The sequence below is a fragment of the Uranotaenia lowii genome, chromosome 3 (genome assembly GCF_029784155.1).
Source record: "Uranotaenia lowii strain MFRU-FL chromosome 3, ASM2978415v1, whole genome shotgun sequence".
Lineage (NCBI taxonomy): Eukaryota > Metazoa > Arthropoda > Insecta > Diptera > Culicidae > Uranotaenia > Uranotaenia lowii.
Window position 1 is genome coordinate 131,094,407 of NC_073693.1, and position 20,378 is coordinate 131,114,784.

Below are 20,378 nucleotides of genomic sequence, written 5' to 3' on the forward strand. Positions count from 1 at the left end.
CATTTTTTCTCCGCTTAGTTTAAGGGGGGGGGGGGCGGGGGGGGGGGGGGTTGTGGTGGGGTCTAACACTTTCAAAAAATCGTTTTTTTTTCTTATTGTAAAACATTTCAAGAATGTTGTGTCAAATTTTCAAGTCAATTGAAGCAAAACTGTAGAAATTATAGGCCTCTGTATCCTCCTATCTAATACTGCAAGAAAGCAAGAGCAGAAACTTCAAACGCGTTTTTCTCGAAAGCACATTTTTAAAGTCCGTGGACATCGTCATTTGAAAACTACTTATCCGATTCTTTTCAAATTTGGAACATATTTTCTACATATAAAATACCAGACCCCAACGTTTTTCTTTTTTGTTTTTTTTTACTTTGGGGAGATTTTACAGGTGAAAAATGGCGGATTTTTTCGTGAAAAGTCGTAGTTTTTACTTCAAACAACCACAAAAATTTCATAAAAAAATATTTAAGTTAAATAAAAACGTTGGGGCCCAGAAAAACATCTATTAAAAATATTTTGCTCTGATTTTTTGACTTCAGATGATTCTGTGCTGAGATACAGTGTCCACCGCAAATCCTGTTTTCTAAAAGGCATCCTCGAAAAAAAGTATTGAAATTAAAAATATTTATTCAAATTAGAAACATTTTTAAAAGTTACGTAATATAGAGGCAAAAGTTGCTTTATATTGGATTACGTTATATCGAGGTTGCTTTAAAAAGAAATTGCTTTATATCGAGGTATTACTGTAATTTAAATTAATTAGATTAGTTATATTTATTTTTTTTTAAATAAATTTACCCAATTTCATAATTTTTTGAAATTTGAATAATTTTTAAAAGTTGGTATTAATTTTTCAAGTCTAAATTTTGAAAACATTATATTCATGGAAGCCTAAAAATCTAAATTTTCATTTTCCAAACTTTCTAGATTTTGTCCAGGAAAAGCTCGCAAAATGATTCGAAGTAGCAACTTCAAAGTTTAATGTTTTTGTTCGATGTTGACTCAATTACTATTTGATTTTCTTAGTTTTCTTAAAGCTTAATTAATAACACACTTTTCAACTCCAGATAGCATCACGATAAGCGTTATCACAAAAAAATTTAAAATGGTTTCAAGTATTTAGTGATTTTATAAATCTTTAATTTTGTTTACTTTAAACTTTACAAATGTTTTCCTAATCAGAAAATCAGAAGAGAATGGATTCAGATGGATTCATATAATTACAATCATTTTTATGTGTTCAGTCAATTCAGCCCTTTATGACTGCTGACAAGATTTGCAACCCGATTTTTAAGTTTGAAGATCAGGAGACATTTTTTAAAGCAATATTCTATGTTTTTTTTAAAGACATACACCGTCTTAGTCAATTTAGGCTTTACAGACTGAATAAATGACGTGGACAACTTAAGATTAACATTGAACACCCAGTACCGAGACAGGAATCGAACCCATGCCATCAGTGGACCAGCGATTACCGTCTAACCACGTCAACCACTCGACCACCGAGACGTACTAATTGCGTATTGCGTTTTAATTGCGTATTTTCTGTAACTTATTTAAAACGATTTTGAAAATGTTTCATGCCTGATATTTTGTGCATATTGGTATTGTTGGTATTTCTAGACAAATTTGAATTTCTAACCAACACACCCCACCCCTCCCCTCCCCCCCCCCCCCTCCCCATGCCCGCCTGCCATACCAATTTAAGCGAATTACTATTTAAAGACCGAATCAGCGAGACATTATCTCGATTAAAAGAGTGACCAGATTCACACATGTAGGTATAATGCTACTGCAGATCTAAGATTTTGTGAAAAAAAGATTTCCTTCTTTGAGGCAGATATAGCTATAGTCAAGTGTTCCTCGAATCTATCAATCAATTTCTTTTTGGTTTGTCCAATCTTATCACAGGCGAAACAACTGATTTTGTGCACATTCGATCTATGAAGGAGATCCACTGGATTTTTAGTCGATCCTAAGATGGATTTCAGTTGATTATTTGAGCTAGTGAACATCTCATTATCAAACTTTGTCAACTTTTGTCGCAATTCGAGTGCGTTGACACTGTTGAACTCCATGGATCTTCTTTGAAACTTCTTCTGAGGTTAAGTCCTTCTGAGAGTTAAATTAGTGAATGATTCCAGTCCTTGCCGTTGTGTTTTAAGCAAATAATTTTGAAGCTCCTCATATAAAATCATGATAAGGAGCAATTTTTCTCATTGCTCTAGAGGTTCGTGTTCGTAGTAAAAAAACTATGTGTTTTTAACGAAATTCAAGTAATTCATACAGTTTATCACGATCCACCGGGCATCAAATTCAATATTGCATGATTGGATTCACTGAACGTTCACTTTAGAGCTTGAACATTGAGCCATAAAACAGTGCTGAGGACAGTGCCAGATATTTCATTTCGAGAGAGATTAGATGGCGTTCCTTATATGCAGGTTCACTACTTAGGACCTGGTTATCAGACTTTTTTTTTAAATTCGTATATTTAAGAGGATGCTATGTGCAATCCCAATTGGGCTGCCTTAAGTGTTGTCAGAATGGACTTTTTTTTTCATGAAGATGAAATTCTTCTAGCTTTGTATTATGTTATTATTTTATTTACATAGTATTCCGTCTCACGACATAACTTGACGAACATAATTCCTAAAATTCACTCGGTCCATGGCCGTTCTCCGTTCTCCAATTTCTCGGGCACCCCACGTTCGCCAGATCAGTCGTCCGAAATTCTCGCAACATGTCCCGCCCAGCGTATCCGGCCAGCTTTCACCACCTTCTGGATACTGGGTTCGCCGTAGAGTCGCGCGAGCTTGTGGTTCATCCTTCGCCTCCACACTCCGTTCTCCTGTACGCCGTCGTCGCTCAAATACTCCGAGTGTACGCAGATCCTCCTCGAGCAATATCCATGTCTCGTGCCCGTAAAGAACAACCGGTCTAATGAGCGTCATATACAGGTTACACTTCGTGCGAGGGCTAAGTCTTCTCGACCGCAGTTGCTTGTGGAGTCCATAGTAGGCACGACTTCCGCTGATAATTCGCCTCCGGATCTCACGGCTGGTGTCATTGTCTGCGGTCACCAGTGAGCCGAGATAGACAAAGTCTTCGACTATCTCCAGCTCGTCGCCATCGATCGTGACCTTGTTACTACTGGACAAGCGGGTTCGGTCGGTCTCGGATCCGCAGGCCAGCATGTACTTCGTCTTGGACGTATTAATCATCAACCCAATCCTTCCTGCTTCGCGTTTCAGTTTGCGATAGATGTCTTCCACCGCCGCAGATGATCTGCCGACTATATCAATGTCATCGGCAAAGCAGATAAGTTGACTGGATCTGTTGAAAATCGTGCCCCGCATTTCGCCCGCCGCTCGTCGAATAACATCTCTAGCACCACGTTGAACATCATGCAGGATAGACCATCACCTTGTCGAAACCCCCTTGCGCGATTCGAATGAACTCGACAATTCACCCGAAATCCGCACACAGCACTGCGTTCCATCCATCGTCGCCTTGATCAGTCTAATCAGCGTCCCGGAAAAAGCCGTTCTCGTCCATGATTTTCCATAGCTCGTTACGGTCGATCGTGCCGTATGCGGCTTTGAAGTCGATGAATAGATGGTGCGTAGGGACTTGGTGTTCCCGGCATTTTTGGAGGATTTGCCGTAATGTGAATATCTGGTCCGTTGTTGACCGTCCCTCCATGAAGCCGGCCTGATGACTTCCCACGAATCTGTTTGCTTGTGGCGTTAGGCGGCGGAATAGGATTCAGGACAACACTTTGTAGGCGGCATTGAGGACAGTGATCGCTCGCTAGTTCTCACAGTCCAATTTGTCGCCCTTCTTGTAGATGGGGCATATTACCCCCTCCTTCCACTCCTCCGGTAGCTGTTCTGTGTCCCAGATCCGCACTATCAACCGGTGTAGACAATCGGCCAACTTGTCCGGGCCCATTTTGATGAGTTCAGCTGCGATGCCATCCTTCCCAGCCGACTTGTTTCTATTCAACTGGCGAATGGCTTCCTTAACTTCACTCATCGTTGGGAGTGGCTCCTCTACGTCGTTGGCTACGCCGGCGATGTACCTTCCCCCACCGTCTTGATCTCCTGCATGTGCGCCGTTCAGGTGTTCATCGAAGTGCTGCTTCCACCTTTTGATCACCTCACGATTGTCCGTCAGGATACCCCCGTCCTTATCCCAGCACATTTCGGCTTGCGGCACGAAGCCTTTGCGGGATGCGTTGATTTTCTGATAGAACTTTCGTGTTTCTGCGTTGTATTATGTTAATGGATCTCAGATTTTTTTTTCCTGCAAAATATGAAAAAAAGAAAGGATTATCTGACCATAATGCCAATTTCGATAAACACACTTTAAAAGTCTAAGTTGTGGAAATAAAAAAATATTTTTCAAAAAGGTTAATTTTTCAGTTCATGAAAGTGTGAAGATTAAATTATTAAAATCAGAAATTGGCAGGTCATAATTTTTGGATGCTGTTTTCTTTGATATATTTTGACATAAGGGATAATCACCGTTAAATTTCCATAAAAACTGAATAATTCACTTTCATTGGCTGAACACATGCTTTTTTTTTAAGAATAAATCTTGAAATTGCAAAAAAGAAAAATATTTTGAACTGAAATCGATCCTTTGTATCTAGTGAACTTTGATGAATACATCTAATGATCAAAATTGATATTAAAAAAGCGTTTCCAAAACTTAGAACATTATAATTAATAATCAAAATTCATTTTTCAACTTTAAATTTAAGATTCGCCAAATTCGCGGTTTAGCCATTTTCACGGTGCAATTTTTTTGAGCGTGATAAAATCGAAAAATTACTGTATGTCGTTTGGCATTGAAAAACAACCAATTTAACTGACATCACTGCTGATGCCTAGTGAGGTATTGCATAACTTCTTCTTTCTAGCAATGCTTCAGTTGGCACCAGCAGCAATGTGTTTAATAAATTATTAAAAATACTCAATTTGGCATACACGCAACCGCCAACTTTGGGAAAGCAAGGTGATTCTGTGCACCCATCCATGATGAAAAATTCTTGCAATTTCATACCAAAAACATTTTGTTATAAGTTATGAAACTTTATAAGAAGTTAAAAAATGGTTATAAAAAAGTTCCCCTTTAACAGTAATTTTGACAAGTAACTATCCTACTAGGTATATTCAATTCTTCGGTCTTTCTAGTGCTTAATTTTAAAATATTTTGTATTTGCATGAAATTTTTTTTAAGAAACTTTATATCAAAATGGATATTTCTAAATAGTCAAAACGATTCACTTAGTATGATTTATGTTGTTCAAAGAAATAATCATTCTTGAACCTTTTAATATGAAACTCATGAAAAGCTTATATTTTATTTTTCAATTAATTACTTAACATAATTCAGCATTCTACATCTCAGAAACCACTGGTCCAAATCTTACAAATTAAGTATCTTTGAGTTTCTGAAATTGTCTTGTTAAATTATATAGAACAATGATTTGTTAATCAATTCATTTGAGTTATGCTCCTAAGAGTATTTATTTATTTAATTATTTATTTATGGATGGAAAGCGAAAAAAGTTATATCTCGTAGTTGGTCTGCAATGTAAAAGTCCAAATGTAAAAAGACCAAATGTCCCATCCAAACTTTCAGACGCAAGTTTCTAATATAGATTGGTTGTTAGTTTCCTAGGAAAAAAAAACCTAACGCCATTATAGACTGTTGATTAGTTCGATGTTCAAGACTGTACTCGCATAAGCCAAATTGCGTGTATTGAAAACAACAAAAAACCTCATCCAGCCTTTCATAGAGCGGCTGGCGTCAGGAACTAAATTACTTTATTGGCTGCCATTTCCTCCACACCCATTCAAAAAAGAAAACCCTTATAAACACCCAAATGGATTTTCACGGCCTATGCCAGCCGTCGCTGTTTGCTTGACTCGAATCTTCCCTTCCGACTTCTCTTTTGCCACATTTATAAGGAACAAATTTCCGTTTAGCTTCCCTCCTAGCTTTAATCTGCAGTCAGTTTCATCCCCGTCCACTTTTTCCGCCCTAGCTAGACTAGGTTTGTTTGTTATTATTGTTGCTGCTGCTGCTTCTCTACGCACCCGAATCCTGAATCTAGACTGCGCGAGGTGTGAGCGGGAAACATTATTTTATTCTATGGATTTAATGAATTCTACCCCCGGAACGGAGGACAAGATCAAAGCGAATTGCTTTCACTTGGCGGTTTTCCTGCGAGGGAGTGAAGTCGAAGCTGTCTCAATGTAGAGTTGCTGTCTTAGTTCAATTCTAATTTTTTTTTCTTGCTCCTGTTGTTTTTTACAACTTTTAGTTTAGGTATACAATAAAGATTTAAATGTATAAAATTTAAAATTTAAAATTTTTCGTTTATCTTATTGAAGCGATATGATTTCATTTTTTTTTCTAATGAAAGTTTAAGAAGCGGTAACACTTAATGTTCCCAACTACTGGAATCGGTAGAAAAACTTTCTGCTGTTTTGCCATTTTTGTGCCCACTAATACCGGGCTTTGGCCACCTGGTCGCGGTTAAACGTGTTTAAGCTTTTGGGTTTTTTTTCTCTCTGCTACTTCCTTCTGGTCGGCAAGTTCATTCTATTCGTTATCCACCCTCGCATCCTATATCGTACTATTCATCCTCCGAAGAAGGTGACTATTTAATTTGCTTCCCTCACTAACCGGTGCAAAACTTTTTCTTCTCTACTTGCAGGAAGTGGACTCATTTGAGCTGGCCGCTTATCTCCGGGATGGATACCGGTTAGCACAGCCAGTCAACTGTCCGGACGAATTGTAAGTACTCTTTTTGGTGGATAAGATTTGTTTTCTCTTACAGATTTTTTTTTCCCTTTTCGTCGATATCGGAATAAAATAATTTTCAATTTTTGTAAAAGTTAGGAAGTTGAAATGCTTTTCAGTATCTATTTGAAACTTTGCGGTATCATATTTTGAAGGCTTTTTATTTTTATGTTGATGTCCCTGAAGTATAAAGGCATTTCGGTGCCTTTGCCAATGCTGAAATTTTGTGATAATTTGTCAAGTGGTGTTTGGCATTGTTTTGCTATCAATGAAGAAGTTTATCTATAAAGTTTCGGTTCGGTTAAAGTTTACACAAACGTGTGATTTTTTTACATAAATAACTGAAATAATGGTAGGGAAAAACTGTACAAGACCCACCAGTTAAACATAATCGCTATTTATAGAGATACCAATTCTTTAAGAACCAAATTGGAAGTCTACAACGGTTCAGAGATCAGATTTACTTATTATCCAAAAGAAAAAAATATGATAAAAACACGACTTTGACTACATTTTTGTAAAAATCTAAAACAGCCAGAATACAAACCGCGGGGTAGAACGCCATAACTAGTGGACAGAACGCACCATACCAAAAGGGTGTTGAGGAATGGAACAATGATTATATGGAATGAAATAATTGAAACATCTAAAGTTTAATTACATGTTCACTGTTTTTTTGTAAACTTACAATACTTCGAAAAAAAAATCATTTATTATTGCTAAACTTATTGCTAATCCTAGGTAAAACTTCAGGTAGGCAACGAAATTCATTTTCTTGACTGGTAAACATGGCGGCAGATAATTTTTTCGAGTCGAATATTGGTGCACCTTTTGAACTCGAAAAAGGACACAATTTGTCATAATTATGCATTGTTATCATAACTTGGAACTCAGCAAACAATAAGAATGACATTTTATTTTGATATTCGGGTGTTCTAAAAAATAAACAGCATTCAAAATTTGAGCGTAAAACACATGGTCTTGTGGGCATTCTGTCTTGTGGGCAATTTCGATATGATTGATTTTAGCTAAAATTTGTAGGAAGTTAGTAAAATGCTACAAAATTTTTATAGTCTTCCGAAAGTGACTACATGTTACAAGATAAGCTGTAGTTTCATTAGATTGCGCAGGCTAGTTTACCATAGAAGCTTATATGTTACCCATGAAAAATATTAAGTTTCACGCTGATTCCATGTATCCTTCTGTTTCTAAGAACTTAACTCGTTTTTGGGAAATTTTCATATTATAAATGATGAAAGAACTTGTGGTCGCAGCAAGCCGTGCTCGGGAACGGACGTGATTTTTCTGACGCCGCGTTTTTTTTTTGCTTGGTTATTTTTGATTTTTTTTTGTGCATTTGGAAGTTGCTTTATTTCCGCGCAGTTATCATTTTTATATAATTTAGTGTTACAAATCATCAAAATTATATAAATTTATGCAACCAGCTTAATTCATGTGTAAAAAGTTCTTTTGAAAAATACAATCAGAAAATTGAAAAAGAAATTAAACAAAACCCAAAAGCGTTCTTTGGCTATACTAAAACGCAGATGAAAAATTCAAACTTTCCTTCGCAATTGACACTTGACGGAAGCATTGGAAATAATCCACTGGAAATTTCTAACTTATTTGCAACATTTTTTCAAGAAGTGTACACTTCTTTCACTGAGGTTGACCGAGATAGAGAATACTTTTCAGTCATTCCAGATCTAGCGTGCGACATTCAGGTCAATGAAATTGATTACAATAATGTTTCCGAAGGACTTAGAAAACTTGATGCTTCCAAAGGAGCAGGGCCTGATGGACTTCCCCCATGTTTCCTTAAAAACTTGGCGACCGAATTGACAGAGCCTCTTCTGATCCTTTTTAATATGTCATTAAATTATAGAAAAGTTCCCAAATTTTGGAAAAAATCTTTTTTAATCCCGATTTTCAAGTCCGGGAAAAAATCAGATGTACGAAATTACAGAGGAATAGCTATTTTGTCTTGCATCCCAAAACTCTTTGAATCAATAATAAATGAAAAAATTTATCAACAAGTAAACAATATTATAACGAGTAAACAACATGGTTTCTTCAAAGGACGCTCTACAGCATCAAATCTTCTCGAATTCGTTACATACGTTATCGATTCTATGAGCAAAGGCTTTCATGTTGAGGCTATTTATACCGACTTTAGCAAAGCCTTTGATCGCATTGACATACCCCTTTTAACCTTCAAATTAAAAAAAAATTGGCTTTCATCCTAATCTCCTCTCCTGGTTACAATCATATTTAACTGATCGAACACAAATCGTTCGTTTCCAAAACGAATTATCCAAATCTGTAGCTGTGACCTCCGGTGTGCCTCAGGGGTCTCATTTAGGACCTCTCCTTTTCATACTGTTCGTTAACGACATTTCCTTTATTCTAAAACGGATTGAATACCTAATATACGCCGATGATATTAAACTATTTCTGAAAATAAAAACAACCGAAGATGTTGAAATATTTCAAAACGAAATCAATGCTTTCTTTGAATGGTGCAACAAAAGTTTACTTCAATTGAATGTTAAAAAATGCAACTCTATAATATTTAGCAGAAGACAAAGTCACCCTATCATTGAAATAAAATTAGGCAATCAACCAGTACAAAAATGCAAAATTGTAAGGGATCTCGGCGTCATACTGGATTCAAAACTCACGTTTGTAGAACATCAGAACAGTATCATCAATAAAGCAAATTGCATGCTAGGATTTGTAAAACGTTTCAGCAAACACTTTCAAGATCCGTACACCATAAAATCACTTTATATATCCTATGTTCGTTCGATATTGGAGTATTGTAGCATAATATGGAATCCTTATTCAAATATTCACGAGCAACGTCTCGAATCAGTTCAAAAACAGTTTTTGTTATATGCGCTACGTAAAATAAATTGGACCACTTTTCCTCTGCCATCGTATGAATCTCGTTGTAAGCTTATTGATATAGAACCTCTCAGTAAACGCAGAGAATTTTCCCAAATTGCATTTATAAATGATGTTGTTACACAAAAAATAGACAGTCCTGAATTACTTTCAAAACTAAATTTTTACGCACCCTCCCGTCCATTAAGAAATAAACATTTGTTCTACATTAAACTTTACGACAAAGACTATGCAAAACATCAACCTATTAATCAAATGATGTACAAATACAATTTAAAAAGTGAAATTATAGACGTAGCGATGAACAAAACACAATTAAAAAAGGCATTCAAAAACAACTTCATAGAACAACAAAACAATAGCTTACATTAGTTTTAAGTAGTTTTAAGTATTGTAGTCTACATAGATTGACTAAAATAAATAAATAAATAAATAAATAAATAAGCGTTGGACAGGTTTTAAAGTGAATATTTTAGGTCCGCTTGAAACCTCATTAGATTTTGTAAAAAAGAAAGTGAGATTTCAGTGAAGTAATTAAAAGTAGCATTAATTTCGGTTTCTAAAATTTAAATACCAAATTGAAGAGGACAGGAGCTACGCCCGAGTACCAACCTGACTCAACTTTATGTCTCCAGCTACCGTTGAGAATAGTTATTTTCTAGGAGCTTTTTACATTAATATCCGGATCGAAAGATAAGTGGTTTCAATTATGCTTTATTTTATCTTTCCAATTATGATTGAAGTCTTTAGATATATCCCAGATATATTTTACACAAATTTATAATTTAGCTGAAACTAGATTTTGAGTGGCGGTAACTCAAACAAGGCATGAAATATTTGCTATGAAACATTTCACGAACAAAATTTAATTGAAGCTTGCATACAAGTTTATGTAAAAGAAAATCTACCAGTCTCGCCTCGCAAAATGCTTTTCAATTAAAAGACTGTAAATCTGGCAAAGACCAGTTCTCCAGAATTTTTTTTCTAAAAATAAAATAATAAAACTTGCTGTGGGCGGGAGGTTTAACATTTCGATTTTTTTTTAGTCACTCCCATCTAGGACAGCATTCCGAGGACTGAATGATGGAAGTATAACCTTGGCTTCAAGTGACTAAGTGAACGGATTCTGTGGACCGTAAAAGTGTTGCTCATTGTTGAATCGCGATTTCTAACGATAATGATCATGCGTTGAAATCACTACATGGAAATATGACTATTTTCCTTGATTTTGTTTGCTTTTAGATATAAAAAAAATTGAATTTCAGAATTGTCTACTACCGGTTTGAATGGAAGCATTGGCCAAAAAACTCCATTTGCCTTGTGGAATATTTAGGGACTAAAATGACTTCGCTAAGGAATTTCAGTGATAAATATCAAAGGGCCTTATTTTATCAGCTTAGCTACAATTGTTTTATGATTTAAGTCTTCATTGATTTTTTTTGATTTTTAGTCATTTCTAAACCTACTTGTTCATTTCTACATTTTTTGCACTGTTGATCATTTTTGTAGTTTTCGATATATTGTAACTTTTTTTTTATATTTTGATCAAATTTGTGATTTTGTTTTTATGTTTTTTGTCATTCTTGTCACTTTCTGTGATTTTTGGTATTTTTTTTTAAACATTTTGTGCTATAAATAACAAACTTTTTTGGTAGATTGGTTTTCTCCGTTAAATCGCGAGATCAAACTGAGGCAAAGAGTTGATTTGTACTGATAAGTTTCCAAAAACGATCTTATTCAGTTATCACAACCGACATAAAAAAATTTAATAATTAAAAGGAACAAAAAGGAGAATCACTTTATCCATTAACCAAACTTTTAATAATTTAAACAAATTCTTACAAATAATCTTCGAAGTTTGATAGGAGTATCTTCAATCTAAAGAATCGTTTTTGAAAACACATTATTGTACCAGGAACAAGATTTAGGAAAATAAGTTAGTTTGAAGAAAATTTATACATTTTTTTTACTTTACTATTCAACTTTTTTCACTGTCTCAAAGTTAGAAATAGGAGTTTTCTTAAGAAAAATCTAGGAGCATAGGTGGTGTTGGAAAACTCATTCGCATCATTAACCAAAATGATCTATAACCTTCTTCCTACTTTTAATATAGCTTCGCAGAAGTATAGACAGTTTCTATAGTTGATGATATTGTCTTACCATTGTTTATGAATTTTTCAAAATTAATCGTTGGAATATAAAGTTGTTATATAAGGTTGTTAATTGATCCTATAAAGTATCATACTAACAATCCTTCCTTCATTCCTCATTGACCACTAGGACGTGGCTGGCGCCGTTATTGATCTTTTTCAAAGGGAAAGCATGAGTTTGGTACTTTGTGAATGATCTGCTAATCCCAAGCATTGTGTTGGCCCTAGCACAAAATGCATGGCCTCGATCAATCACGGAGTAGCAACCATTGTTAGTTAGTTGTTCTTCTTAGCATATCAAATATGTTATCTGAATGTTAATATGAATGATCACATCTAAGCTTGTTTGCTACAATATAAATGAAGAAAACATCATTCGAAGCCTTAGTGTATTTTTGAGAAAGAATAGCATGGGCCATCTTACCCCACTGGTCCGTTTTGTACTGTTTTCCCCTACGCATAAATTGATTATAAATTTTTCATGGAATAATGCAAAATACAGTAAACTTGAATAATTTCGATGTAAGCAGCTTATTAGAAAGTTTTCAAGCCACAGTTTAGCTGTAAGCCACAAAGCATAGAATAGAGGGGAATTTTGTTTAAATGTCATTCATTCTTACAAGCTGCAAAAGTGCCTTTGCAATTAGTTCATTGATCGGAAACATTGTATGAGCGAGAAATTATTGACTTTAGATTAAGCTTGCCAGATTGCTCGATTTTATCTCAACTTGCCCGGGTATTACAAAAACTGTTGATACCTACGGTTTTCGGAACAATCAGCAGAGGAAATCTGCCGCTCCGTCAGCGAAACTAAAACAGTTTGTTTTGGTTCCGCATGCTTTGAGTCAATTCGCAATTTAAACAATAGCGGTGATGATTGATGATGACAGCTGATGATGGTAAACACGGTACAAATATTTACATCATCACACTGTGAAACCAAACAACTCAATTTAGGTTCGTGGTAACTCACCAGTGTTGCCAGATATTCTGAGTGGTTAGCTCAGAATATCACACGAAAAAGAGAAAACTAACTTCAGTGAATAATGTAAATAGCTATCGCTTGTGTAGATATTTAACCTTCCAAAGCTGTTCGCAAAATTTCCGTACAAATCTATTTTAGATAAATTTGACCTGTAGTTTAACCCTTTCCTTCCCACGAGGTTTTTTACGTTTTAAAAATAGAAATATTGATTTACAGCTAAAGTTCTAGAACAAAAGATGCATAATTTAAGCCAACTTTAATGATCCATTTGATAAATTTGGGATTTGAGGTGGATCATATGTGCTCCATTGGGAAGATAACAACACATAGGGTGCAAATGAAAAACAGAAAATAATTGCAAAAAACATGGAATTTTATCACTTCATTGATCACAAACTAAAACGATCCTATTTGATAAAAAACTTCTTTGGTATACGCATCCCTCGAAAGTCTTTTTATAGAAATATTTGAAATTTTCATTTTTGCTTTGAACAATGGCCGCCATGACACTTTGCGCTAGGAAAACAAAACATGCCGTTTTTTCGAGAAAATCACAAACTTTTACAAATATTTCGAGACATGTGGTTATTTAAACAGATAAAATAACTATCCTGAAGCGAATTTTTTTCCTGACGAAATGATTTTCTTGAGTATTGATAAGCAGCGCCACAAGAAGAAAAGTACGTTTTGTTCCCAGTGTATCACCAGTGATCCACTTTACTTACTCAAAAATTAATATGTTTTAGTTGAAATCTAAGTCAACCATCATTTGATTCTGCTTGCATAAGCAACCTTCTGCACGTCAGTAATTTTATTTGAAGGAAATTATAAAAACTTGTCAAGTTATTGAACAACAAATGACGACTTGATTTAAATTCGAAAAAAATCCGACTTTTTTGCAGCATTTGATCTGCCAAGCAAAACCTAGCGAACCGATTTTCTTCAAATTTCGTGCAATCTTTCTTCACTCATATCTACACATTCGGTTAAAAAATGGTGTTGATCCGAAGCGCCCAGTTCAAATGCGAGCTGTGCAAAGTTGCGGATCAGCTGTGCTACCATGGGAAAGAAAGGGTTAAGTACGTTCTCCTGGCCTCAAATATTGACCGATTTCGATGAATTTAAATTCATTGTATAGATAATTTATTCTTGCTTCTTAATATTGAAAAAAAAATTCGAAATATTCTACAAGATCACCAGTAGCTGATTCCAAATGAAAAAAGTCCCGAAAAAGAGCTCTTATTAGAATGCTTATAACTTGTGACAGGTTCCAAATATTGCACTGACTTGCAGGTACTTGAAAGTGAAATATCTGTCAACAAATAAAAAAATAAATTTCCGTTTACTTCCGAGTACTTTTTCATTTATTTCGTAAATCAATTGTTTTCATATCATCCTCATTAAACTCAACAATCTCTCATCACGTAATTTTTTTTTCTTACCTAAAAAGTCTAACAAAAAGAACAAACATAATTTTTAATCATATTAAGGGGGGGTAGGGTCTAACCGGTATAAAAAAACACCATTTTCACGATTTTTTTCTAAAGCTATCGTTCAAACAAATGTATTCAAATTTTTTGCATTATACAAAGCATTGTTAAAAGAAAATTTAGTGATTTTTTCGTGGAAAAATATTGAAAATTGAGCCGGTGACGGAGCATTTTCGAGGATGCCTTTTAGAAAACAGGATTTGCGGTGGACACTGTATCTCAGCACAGAATCATCTGAAGTCAAAAATTCAGAGCAAAATATTTTTAATAGTTGTTTTTCTCGACCCCAACGTTTTTATTTAACTTAAAAATATTTTTATAAAATTTTTGTGGCTGTTTGAAGTAAAAACTACGATTTTTCACTTAAAAATCCGCCATTTTTCACCTCTAAAATCTCCCCAAAGTAAAAAAATCAAAAAAGAAAAACGTTGGGGTCTGGTATTTTATATGTAGAAAATATGTTCCAAATTTGAAAAGAATCGGATAAGTAGTTTTCAAATGACGATGTCCACGGACTTTAAAAATGTGCTTTCGAGAAAAACGCATTTGAAGTTTCTGCTCTTGCTTTCTTGCAGTATTAGATAGGAGGAGATAAAGGCCTATAACTTCTACAGTTTTGCTTCAATTGACTTGAAAATTTGACACAACATTCTTGAAATGTTTTACAATAAGAAAATAAAAAAATAAAAAAAATCGATTTTTTGAAAGTGTTAGACCCTACCCCCCCCTTAAAAGAAGTTTCATTTTATGAAAATTGCACTAACCTTACCGATAAAATGCTAATTCTTTTAAATTAGCAAACACTTTTTCTCGCTGTTGATTTAATGACTACTCTTCATAAAACGACTTCTTCCTTCAAACTTCTAAAAATTCTTCATTATGCAATCATTGCTCAAGCTGCAAATCACCCAGCAAAACTTATTTGCATCCAATGCATACCGTCACGAATAATTTCACCGAGTCCCACGGGGGTTTGCCAAAAATGCTACCTACCATTTGAAAATTTTAATAAAAAAAAACCAACAACAGCTACAGCAACTGGAATACCGACTAGAAGCTGCTGCTACAAATTTCGCACATTTCCCCTCTTGTTGCTACTCAACTTTGCAGTGTTTATGGGATTTATGCAAAAATGCCGCCAAAAAACAGTTGTCACTGGCTTTTGGCATTTTTGCCCATTCTCTCTGTTCCACGGATGGCACAAGTAGAAAGTGGCGTATGGTAATGAATGAATAAATAGCAACATTCAACATTTTCCCGGCTGAGTTTTACCACTTCCAGTTGGTTGAACCCGAACGCCAAAATAGGGTGGAAGAGTTGCAGATGGTCGGTAAGAGATCTACCGAAATTCTCCCACGCACCGGCTGTTAAAAATAAGTATAGAGACAACACTTTTTACTGGGAGCAATTTGCCAGGAACCGAAAATAATGGAAGGACTCTCTACTCATCTGTACTAATGTACAATGTGAATGGATTAACGAGCGCAACGCCAAGAACGTGGATGATTGCATTAGCAAAATATTAGCATGCCAAGTTTAAGGTTTTGAAATGTTTTGTTATTAAACGGCCTAATTCATCCGAAATTAAACATTTTACATGGAAAAAAGCTTTCAACAATTCGCATCTCAGACTTGTTGAACGAAACTTCTATATATAAATAGTACATTTTCATTCTATTAAACCGAGTACAGATTAGTAAATTTGAATATTTTTCAAATAATCTTAAGTTAAAGATCAATTTAACCGGATCTCATACTTACAATTAGATCGTAAAAAACAATCCCGAGACAGCCATTGAATAATTGGCAAGTACTTTCCAGAAGTTTGTAAACGGATAAAATTAATTTGCCCAGCTCCTCCCTTATTTTGTAACCTATCTCAATTTTTGGCTTTAATTTCATTGCCAGACATAAACCTTACGACTATGCCAACAACAAAAGCTACAAACGAAAAAAAAAATACAAACTGGAAGCATAAATTTTCTCTTTTATGTTGAAGTAAATTGTAAATTGAGCTGCATCGTTTCCCCTTTTTATCCCGACGACGACGACGGCAGAGAAGATCCCTTTCGTGTACTCATTTTACTGCCAATCGCCATCAGCATCGCAATGTGGTTCGCCCATTTTTGGTTGGTTCCTACCTTCATTCATATGTGAGTGATCCATACCCACAAGCGAAAGTATTGTTTGCCAAATGGAGCACTTTTATTGCATCCTTGTTTTTGAATTTGTGTAACGTTGAATCGTTTTTTTTCCTCGAACGTGTACGTGAAGTCTTCTCAATCGTACCTACAAGCTTCTTTATTTTGTTTCTGTTTGTTGAAGCTCAAATGCCAATGGGGGATGACCGTGAATGAATGTCGGAAACGGAAGCTGAAAATGGGCGTGCAGTCATGGTTGAAATCAATTCTATGCAAGTGTGGTTGTAAATAAACAAACCAATGTTCAACTCTAGAAATTTAAGGTCTTGTCAGTTTTGGAGAAAATTTACTTCAAATATTAATAACTTAACTAACTTAAACTTAAATAACTTCATTGAAAGAAATTGCTCCCATTTTAAAATAATATTAATACATACATCATCCTTACCAAAGAGATTCATCACTTTTAACTAATATTCTTACAATATTCGACATCTGAAAGCCGTTTCAGACGTCGTCATAATAAACATGCCTTGGAAATTTTGGATATTTTTAAAGAACCATTCAAATTCAAATAATTACTGCAAAATTTAATAGTTTATAAAATATTAAAAGTTACTGAATTAGACCAAAAAGCACATGGGTAAAATTATTTACGCTTTTGAGTAAGCAATATGCGCCTTAATTTATTTAATCAAAATTTCAGATTTTCCGCCGAAATATATTTGGCAACTTTTAGCAACTTAACATTACAAACAAACAATATAAAGGGACTACATGGCTGTTGAAGATGACCAATACTGTTCAGATCAATCAGTGACTTTGCCGTAGGATCGGGGGAGGTTTTGGGGTTTTAACCCACCCCATGAGGGCCCAAGAAAAGCCAGTGAGGTTTTCTACTCTACACTCAAAATTTGAAATTCGTAATCAAATTTCGATGATTGAGTAAGGCTATTCAAGAGTAACAACCTAAACTGAAAAATTATGCCAAACCCTTGAAAACCAATCCCAGATTCAGAATTCTGTAACAGTTTTTCAAAAATTTTTCACTTGTTTATAGAAATTCTGTTCTGAATATTTAATTTTTAATGACATTTAACTTACTTCTAAGGTTCTGGTTCCACATTCTTAAATCAAAAAAAATATTTATATGTTCATATTTCGGATTTTGAATCCAGTTCAGGATTCTTGATTAGAAATGAAAAGCTGCTTGGAAATCCTGGTTCAAATTCGTTTATTTTTTTCATTTCAGATCAAATTTGATTCATGATTTACGAAAATTATGTGCACTTTAATTTTTTTAAGAATAATTTTCTTTCCATGGGTTGGTTTTCGGCTTTCAGTCACAAGTTTTTCATTAAAATTAAAATTTTCCGAACATTAAAATGAAAGTTTTTATTTCATATTCAGTTTCAAAGCCCTTAAACTTGATTCAAATGTAAAATTTTAATATAACAAAGCTTTAAATGGTAATTTAAAATTGAAAATTCAGAATAAGATTCATCATTCGAAATTCATATTTGAATTCAGATTTAAAGTTAATATTTAAAAAAATGAATTCGGAAACCGCAGATACCAGATACCCAGACTGATCGAAGGTGGTTGAACCCATACAACTGAATATCGTCCAAAATCATACGCCATCTGTAAGGGCATCGTAAAACCATTGTGCTACATCAAGAAAAAAAAATACACTTGATAATGAACAAGCCAAATGAAAACTGTCTTGATTGATTCACCTGCTTCATTTAATATTGGAACACAAACAATTGCGTGTAGTTCAGTCATTTATTAACGAATTCATAATTTGTTTTTCATACAAATGTAGCATTTTCTTTACTCTTTCATAAAAAAAAATTAAAAAAATTATTCATTGCTGTTTCGAAGAAATTCTCGTACTTTTCCCGTAATACGGCACATTAGGCGGCGCACACCCTTTTCATTTGTTTATTTGTTTATTTGTTTATTTATTCGTCAACCGTAACGTAAACTAGTTTGAAACATGTGCATTTCCTTAAGAATAGGTTTAAACAGTGTCTGCTTTACAATTTCTCCTTAAGAGTTTAGATTTCTTCGATTAAAATATTGTTTGAGTTTTTGCCGAGACATTGTAAAGTCAATGGTTTCGCAGTGTTGATTGTAAGAGGCCATCATGCGATTTATTGGCCCGTTTTTCGCGTAGTTTGTGCGATAGTGATTAATGAAAAATAAATTTCCATTTCGGAGTTGCCGAGAAGGTGCATAAAAGTTTAATTTTGATAGAATTTCTTTTGAGTCTATACGCTGCGAAACAACATCGTTTACAAATGAAACCATTGCATATTCACGGCGTTCTTTTAGTGTTTGTATGTCAATGAGCATGCAGCGCGCTTTATATGATGAAAGTGGAAATGATGTCCAACCTAATTTACGAAGGGCATATAGTAGAAATTGCTTTTGTACTGATTCTATTCTTTCTTCGTGTGAAATTGAATAAGGGGACCAAACAACGCTGCAATATTCCAGTAAAGACCTTACATAGGCAATATATAGTGTTTTTATTGTGTATGGGTCTTGAAAATTAAAGCAAAAGCGCTTCATAAAGCCCAGCATGTTATTTGCCCTATGGATGATAGTATTGTAATGGTCTGTGAAAGTAAGTTTGGAGTCTAAGATAATTTCTTAATCCCTGATTCGTTCACATTTTTCTACATTCTGATCTCCTAATGTAATTGTTATGTTTGGTGTTGTTCTTTTTCTGCTAAATGATATTAGGCTGCATTTTTTTACATTGAGCTTCAGAAGGCTTTTTTTGCACCACAGGTAGAAAATGTGAATTTCATTCTGGAATATGCTGATGTCTTCTTCATTTCTTATTTCCAAATAGAGCTTCATGTCGTCGGCATAAATGAGCATTTTGAGATTTTTGAGAATAAAGGAAATGTCGTTTACATAAAGTATGAAAAGTAGAGGTCCTAAATGAGATCTTTGCGAAACTCCTGAAGTGACTTGAATAGGGAGCGATTTCTTTCCATTGAAATTTATTATTTGTTGGCGATTCATCAGGTATGATTCAAGCCATTTCAGGAGTTTATATTTTATTCCAATTTTTTGTAAATTGAAAAGAAGCATTGGTATGTCTATGCGATCAAAGTCTGTATAAAGAGCTTCCACATGGTTGCCATTGTCCATTGCATTCAATGAAAAGTCTATAAGTTCAATCAAATTAGTTGAGGTTGAACGGCCTTTGAAAAAGCCATGTTGCCTGTCAATTATTCGGTTCTTAATTTGGGAAAATAATTTTTCGTTTATAATTGCTTCAAAAAGTTTGGGAATGCAAGAGATAATGGCTATTCCGCGATAATTTCGAATGTCAGACTTTCGACCAGATTTGAATATCTATATATATAAAAATGAATTTCTGTCTGTCTGTCTGTCTGTCTGTCTGTCTGTCTGTCTGTCTGTTCCCTATAGACTCGGAAACTACTGAACCGATTTGCGTGAAACTTGGCAGGTGGGGGTATTGGAGGCCGGGGAAGGTTCCTATTGTGGTTTGAGACCCCTCCCTCTCTCATGAAGGGAGGGAGGGGCCTCCCAAAATTAAGACAACTTTTGGCATAACTCGAGAACCAATCAAGCAAATGGTATCAAATTTGGCATGAGGCGGTATGTGGGAACGGAGAATATTTCAATGAATATAAGGTACCCCTCCCTCCTCTCAGTGGGGCGATAGAAAGGGGGGAGGGGGGCTACCTTACAATTTTTCATATAACTCGAAAACTATTCAAGATATTGGAACCAAATTTGGCATGGGAAGGTATATTTATACGAAAAAAATGTCAATGATTATTTGAGACCTCTCCCTCTTTACAGTTGAAAGGGGGAGGGGTCTCTTTCATATTTTTTTACATAACTC

The 20,378-nt window shown here is 34.8% G+C and overlaps 1 protein-coding gene across 2 annotated transcripts in view; it reads left to right on the forward strand.

The window, feature by feature from the left end:
* Positions 1–20,378, forward strand: part of LOC129758738 (tyrosine-protein kinase RYK) — a 441,697-nt gene that overhangs the window by 388,196 nt on the left and 33,123 nt on the right. For both annotated transcript variants that reach the window (XR_008740054.1, XM_055756340.1), the window contains exon 13: positions 6,725–6,804. Coding sequence is in view for 1 of the 2 variants with exons in the window: in XM_055756340.1 (XP_055612315.1) it covers positions 6,725–6,804 (80 nt within the window). In the remaining variant the exon portion in view is untranslated. The remainder of the gene's footprint in view (positions 1–6,724; positions 6,805–20,378) is intronic.